At 30.8% G+C, this 7,640-nt stretch overlaps 1 protein-coding gene across 1 annotated transcript; it reads left to right on the forward strand.

Annotated features, from left to right (window-relative positions):
- The first annotated feature begins 4,447 nt into the window (after nt 1-4,447).
- LOC108468339 (glucan endo-1,3-beta-glucosidase-like) lies at nt 4,448-6,125 on the forward strand. Its single transcript, XM_017769230.2, has 2 exons — nt 4,448-4,621; nt 4,709-6,125. The coding sequence occupies exons 1-2, from the start codon at nt 4,540-4,542 to the stop codon at nt 5,782-5,784; spliced, it is 1,158 nt and encodes a 385-aa protein (XP_017624719.2). The 5' UTR covers nt 4,448-4,539; the 3' UTR covers nt 5,785-6,125.
- Nucleotides 6,126-7,640: the final 1,515 nt, after the last annotated feature.

A 7,640-nucleotide genomic window follows, 5' to 3' on the forward strand; every position in this document is an offset into this window, starting at 1 on the left:
ATTGTCGAGTCCGAGTTACAATGTGCCACATTCATTTTCGAAGCAATTTCGATCAATTTAATGTTCAGTTCAATTTATAACATAAACATCCTAATATAAGTTAAACATGTATATAATATTTGTATTCATTTTTGAGTCTTATGTGAGCTTACAAAAGATCTAATGCTAACTCGAGGTCGAATTAAGACTAAACTATAATGTTTCCAAAATTTTAGATTGACGTCGCGACGTTAGGGGGCTCCTCGTTGCACTTTCCAATTACATTGATCCCATAGAATTTCAGGTAACCATTGTAATTGATGGATCCCATGGAATTAGGTCTAAGTAGAGTATCCAATTACAATTTCCAATTTTTAGAGAGAAGTTGGAAATTGGAGTAGTTACACACGTAATTATCTTAAAAACCAATTTAAACTTTTTATACAAACTATAAAAATATATATTATAACATGAACATGTATGAGTTTTGGAATAGTTATGAAATAAAATTCTTATATTATAACTCCTAAAATATTGTATTATAAAAATAATTTTTGTAATTAGTAAAATTATAACAAAAAATTATATTATTTAAATTCTAAAAATTTTCTAAAATTATGGCTAAAAACTTTAGTATACAAAATTAATTTACATATTATAGAAGTATTAAAATATAATTATTTAAAATTTATGGCCAAGAAGTGTGAATATAACTTTTTATGTGTCAACGCTATACATTATAAAAATAACATGGGTATTCATAAAAATTGTTATAGTTTTTTTATCATAACTTATTTATAAAAATAAATTTCTAAGGTTATGAAAATATTATATTATTTATAAGAAGTGTTATGAAAATTATTAGACAATTTTAAATTTTTCTATAAAGGTTATATATTATAAAATTAATATTATTTTTAATTTAATTTACGTACTATAAAAAGAAATATAACCTAGCATAAGATTTTCTGCAAATTAAGTTTATATAAGTTTTTATAATTAATGTTACAATCTATTTGGTCTGTAAACCCAAATATTACAAGGTTTATGCTAATTATGCAAATAAAAAATGTTTTCTTGTATCATATAATGAGGTATGATACCATCTAAGAGAATGACACCAAACATAAGTACTGTAGGCAACTTGCAAACTCTTAAATTGAGACCTTCTATATTTTGAAATGTGGTTGAGAAGACAATTGCTATTCTAAAAAATTATTTTCCATATTAACATCGCCTTAGTATAGCATAAAAAGATAAGGTTAGATAATACTAACATGTTGCATATTTCATAACATGAATCATACGTGGAATTGAGATTATGCATGCTTCGAAGAGTATATGGAAGAAGATATTGATATTCATAATGATGTAGATTCAAATTTAGGTAACGAACTCATTCAGTAAGCAACAGATGATGATATAGAGAGTTATGTTAAATATTAAAGAGGGAATAACTCAATAAATATGCACTAGGATAATTAGATAAAATTGCATATGGTGTGTATTTTTCTTGTTATTTTTATTAATAATTTTATTATCAACTACATTTTAGATTAACATATTACACATGATTATTTGATTTTAATTTTTGTTAATTGTTCAGAAATTATTTTATCATACTAGTCATTTTTATAGTAATTAATATTTTAAAAATATAAATTATATAAATGTGTAATTACAATTTGTACTATCAAATATAACATAAGAAGTTGCGATGGAATTACACTCTATTTGCCAAATATGTCTAGAGAATTACAATTCTTTTAATTTACAAGAGAGTGTAATTACTACTCTTGTAATTATATTTTCATTCAATTATTCTGCTTTTGTCCAAACATATCCATTATAGAAATAATTTGTGTATTTTATAGAATTATAAAAAATATTATTTAAATTCTAAAAATTTCTAAAGTTATGGTTAAAAATCTTATTATAAAAATAATTTACATATTATAAAAGTACTATAATATATTTATTTATAAAAATTTATGGTCAAAAAGTATGAACTAATTTATATATGTGCCTATGCTATATATTATAAAGACAATATGCTTATTCATAAAAAATATATTATAGTTTTTTATCATAATTTATTTAGAAAAATAACATTCTAAAATTATGATAAAATTATATTATTTATAAGAAGTGTTATGAAAGTTATTGGTTAATTTATAAAACCCTATTTATATATGCTATATATTATAAATTTTATATTATTTTTACTTAATTTTATTATAAAAGGGATATAACATAAGTTTTTCTCCAAATTAAGTTTATATAAGTTTTATAATTAATGCTATGAATTATTTAGATTATGAATCCAAATATTATAAGGTCAACGGTAGTTATGTAAATATGAAAAATTTTCTTGCACCATATCATAAGGTATGGTACCATTTAAGAGAGCGGTGTTAGACACAAGCACCACAAATAGCTCGTGAACTCTTTAGTTTGAGACATTTTATACTTTGAAATGTGGTTAAGAAGACATTTGTTGTTCAATATTGTTTGAACCGAACCAAATCAGTGGGGGTACTAGTTCAGAGAGTGGCTTTGAACCGGTTATAGCAAGAACTGGTACGAAGAGACCAAAAATCGATTGAACCCTTTTTTTTTAAAATTTTTTGAAGTTTAATAATTTTTTAATCGGATCAACGAACTGGTGGCATGACTGGTATTATCATTGCTGCAGTTTAAACAACATTGTTGTTGTTCTAAAAAATATTTGTCATATTAACATCACATTAGTATAGCATAAACAAACAAAGTTGAATCGCATTAGCATGTTGCATATTTCATACCTTCAACTATAGGTGAAATTGAGATGATCTATACTTTGAGAAGTATATGGAAGAATAAGATCTTAATAATTTTAATGATGCAGAATCAAATTTAGATGATGATAAACTCAGCCAATGACCAACTAATGATTATAATGAGCATATATTAAATATTAAAAAAGAACCTAACAAACACACAAGTAAAATAATTAGACAAAATTGCATATAATGATTTGATTTTAATTTTTTTTACTTGTTTAGAAATTATTTTTATCATACTAATAAATTATTTATAGTAATTATTAAATTTTAAAATATAAATTATATAATTTAATTTCAATATAGATTACCAAATATGACATAGATAATTATGATGTAATTCAAATACATATTGGAAGTTACAATTATTTCTAATTATAAGAGAGTTGGAATTTGATTACTATGCTGTCCAATAAGACCCTGAATATAGAATCAGATTCTTGTATCTTGGTGTTCGAACATTGACTCAAGGCCTTGGGAACTTTGGGAGGTTTTCGCTAAATTTGATCACTTGTGTTCAGATGTGCCCGGACTAGAAATTAGCAACATCTTTGGAGAGGTTAACTGCATGGCTGATGCCCTTGCCAAAACTAGAGTTGATAGAGAAATTCTCTTCCAAGCTTGGCTATCTTAGTTTGATGCGGAAAGAATGCAGGTTGGGGTATATTTTGTGATACTTAGATATATTTGAGTTCGATTACTCTTATGACGCAGGCGTGAAGGGAGCTTATCATTCAGCATTTTTTCTGGCGTTGACTAGGTTGAATTTTTTTTTTGTAATTGTTTTGCTATTAAAGGCAGTGCACTGTCTTGTTCTGATAGCTTAAGTATCTGTTGGTGTACTGCTGGTTGTTCTAATGAATAAATATATTTTTGTTGGGAAAACAAAAATCTCAGGGTTATCTATTAGGAGCTGAAAAATATGGTTTTTTTTATGCCTTTGTCAGATAAATCTCAAACAAGTTCCTTCTCATTTAAGCTAAAAAGAGACTCAAGGCTGACCCTTCAATAATACCTTCTCCAGGATGCAAGTAACTTTTTTTTTTTCTTGATAATTGATGCAAGAAAACATTATACCCTGCGTATATGAACTAAAGTTTGATTAATTGTCTCAATCGCACTTTCACTTCAGAAGACGAACACGACTTAATAAGAGGGAACAACGTTGCTTGCAAAGGACTTGGGAGAAAGTGGTGAAAAAGATTCAGAGAAAAATATATAATCCAAAGTTAGACCTAAAGTTTAAATATTTAACTTAAAAAGGTTAAAAGGTTAAGTGGGTAGATTTCAGATGAATATAAAACCTTAGAAAATTTCAAAGTTTAGCATTGTAGAATAAAATAATTTTTCAAGAAAAGATACAAGTTTAAATATTAGAGACGATATTGTTGAGAAGAACAATCATAAACCTCATCAAGTATAAATCATACTTATAGAATAACAATAAAAAACATAAAATTAAAAAACTACATATACTTTGTGCTTCATATTTAACCATAAATCATTTGCCAATAGATGAAAGGTAATAATTGAATATCAGATGCGTCAAAGGCATGATAGATGTGGAATAACATCACTTCAACAGTCGCAAGCAACAAAGAATTCTTGCTAAAATGCGTCATGCCTCAGCATCCAAGTCTCCCCCATTCACAAAGAAAAGAATCTCCATATCCACTTCTTGAGGCACAGTTGCCCCCAATGCATCATCATTCAGCATCTTCTCTAGCCCACAAAAGCCATGTCTAAAGAACTCATCTCTATGCTTTCCTCCAGATTGATCGCGGTAATTTCGTTTTTTCTGGCACTAACACTCGTGAGAGGTATGAAAATTGAGACTATTCCACATGCAAAAATTTTGTATCAACGTACATGTATAAACTAATTTGGTATAGTTATCTTTTATCTAGGATTTGAAGGAACAATCGGGGTCAACTATGGCACCGTCGCAAACAACCTGCCCCCACCAGCTCAAGTGGCACATTTCCTTTTAGAGTCCACTGTTATCAACCGCGTAAGGCTTTTTGATGCAAATCCTGAAATTCTAAGAGCTTTTGCCCACACGGGGGTTGCTGTCACAATAAGTGTTCCAAATGACCAAATTCCTGACCTTACAAAGCTAAATTTCGCTCAACAATGGGTAGAAGACTATATCCAACCTCACACACCAGCCACCAATATAGTCCGTATTTTAGTAGGCAACGAGGTGATATCTACAGCAAACAAATTGTTAATAGTAAGTCTTGTTCCAGCCATGGAAACCCTCCAAACAGTCCTTGTTGCAGCTTCATTAGACCGTCGAATCCAAGTCTCGACGCCTCACTCTCTAGGCATTTTATCGAATTCAAGCCCACCATCCACAGGAAAATTTCGACAAGGGTATGACACACATGTCATCAAGCCATTGCTTAGTTTCCTAAGAGATTCCAATTCACCGTTTATGGTAAACCCCTATCCATTTTTTGAGTGTTCACCAGATACCCTTGATTATGCCCTGTTCCGGTCAAATGCTGGAGTGTTCGATGAAAACACACGGGTTTTTTACACAAATATGTTGGATGCTCAGTTGGATGCGGTCTTTTCAGCTATGAAACTCCTTGGATTTGATGATCTTGAGATTGTCATAGCTGAAACAGGTTGGCCATCCATGGGGGATGCAACCCAATTTGGTGTTGATGCAAAGAGTGCAGCTGAATATAATGGCAATCTCATGCGGCATGTAACATCCGGTGTCGGAACGCCCCTAATGCCAAACCGAACTTTTGAGACCTACATTTTTGCGCTTTTCAATGAAGATCTTAAGCCAGGGCCAACATGTGAGAGGTACTTCGGGCTCTTCCGACCAGATATGACTCCAGTCTATGATATTGGGATCCTAAGGCCAACAGTAGCTGCTGCCGCCAATATAGAGCATGCTACATGTTTGTTAGTCATTACAGTCGGCCTTCTAATAATTAAAAATCATGGTGAAAATTTAATCCTATGAATTGCTACATGATAACTATTTATAATACAGATTAATGGATTTTTTTTATTCTTGTGGTTTGATTTGGCAGGCTAGAGATCATACATTGCTAATACGTAACAACCCAATCCCAGTACCTATGCCCAGACCGATTGCGTCAGTTGCCAAAGTATAAGGGAAAACAATGGTGGTGTGTTCCCAATACTAGTGCCTACGAAAGTGGTTTGCAAAGGAATATGAAGTGTGTGCGGCTTGGGTTTGGACTGCATGCAATCCCATGCATTAACATGAATGCATTCTATAAACCAGCCAAGTGATTAAGCTCGTGATTTTGAGCGAACTGGAGTCATCACAATCATTTTTCCAAGTACATGAGATCAAAATACCCTTTCTTAGTTCCCTGTTCTAATCAATTCACCCTTATTTCTTTCTGATCATCTTCATCAGAATTTCCTTTAATCTATCTTTCGTTCTTTTCTTTGTTGCAGGCTGTGGAACGTGCCATTAATACTGACTCTTGATTTGAAAAAACAACCAGCACCTGCAACTAAAAATGATTTCTTATTCGGTTTTGTTTCTATACATTCTTTACAGGCAAAGAAGCATAAGACTGGGGGGAACCAAGGATGTAATATGATGTCAAGGCGATGACAGCAAGGTAACAGTGGCGATGCTATTCATGGCGAATTACATTTCAAGATATATAAACTACTTTTCTTGCTGGCTTAAAAGATAATATATAAACAATATCACGAGATATGTATATCATGTGATTCTTTCCTGCATGAATATGTTTTTTCACATTAATCATTTGTTTCTTTCTTTTCCATCGCATAGAATATGTTCTTGCTTGTGCTTTCTTCAAGAATAGAAAGGTTAACCAATTGAGTAGAACGGGGAGAACATAAAGAGTTTGTTTTTTTCAAAATTGGAATCCACAAAAAAAGTGAATTAGAAGTTGAAACTTGACACAGGGAGACATGTATTCTTCATAAATATGCTGTTTTGCTTTAAAATTTTGTGACGATTAGTTAGTGTTAACAGGATTAATAAGTTAATTTCTTTTGTCTAAAAAAAGTTTCATTAAAACTAAAATGGTCAACATTCAGTACATCGGGTAAGTAGACCAATAAAAGAAAACCAACACACTCATTGAAACTAAATACTAGTGTTGCTACCTAGAGTTGATGTTTAATGAATAACTAAATAATAGCGGCATTGTAAAAATCGTGTAAGCAAAAACACAGAGAGCACCAAGGTTTATTTACGTAGTTTGATTTCTCTACATTGTTGAGTGTACCTCAGCGAGTAATTCCACAATCTTTAATCCACAATAACAAATGAATCACATTTGATCACTTCTTAAGTATAAAGATCTCATATTTGTACCTAAATACTAGAACACGCACCTCCAAATCCTTTCCTTGAGAACTTGAATAGTAAATACTCGATGTTTACAGATTAATTTTCACTCTTAGACAAAACAATTCCTCAATGAATGAATACAAATGCTCTCAATATGTTCTCATACACAACCTAGACAAGCCTTATAGCATATATCAATTATGGTTTGCTAACATAAAATTTAAATGTATACAAAGCAACGCCTTAAATATAGTGATTACAATACATTTAATCAAAGCATAATCTGATGAAGATATGGCCTTCCATACTTAGCATTGCAACCTCGACCAAATCTACACAAAACAAGAGTTATCTTGATTCATTTGAATCAAATCCAATCTTCACTAACCATGGATTGGTCTCCATAGATAGACTCTAATATCTTCAAAAAATTAGCACAATAACTAGTACAAAGATTTTTGTAACACCCCTAATCCAGCGGGTCGATGGGTGAACGGTGGTGTTACTAAAAG

This window comes from Gossypium arboreum, chromosome 8 (assembly GCF_025698485.1).
Source record: "Gossypium arboreum isolate Shixiya-1 chromosome 8, ASM2569848v2, whole genome shotgun sequence".
NCBI classification, from domain to species: Eukaryota; Viridiplantae; Streptophyta; class Magnoliopsida; order Malvales; family Malvaceae; genus Gossypium; species Gossypium arboreum.

Coding starts and splice junctions, on each gene's coding strand:
- LOC108468339 (XM_017769230.2), top strand. CDS start 4,540: ATGTCTAAAGAACTCATCTCTATGCTTTCCTCCAGATTGATCGCGGTA. Junction 4,622..4,708: donor GGCACTAACACTCGTGAGAG/GTATGAAAATTG, acceptor TCTTTTATCTAG/GATTTGAAGGAACAATCGGG.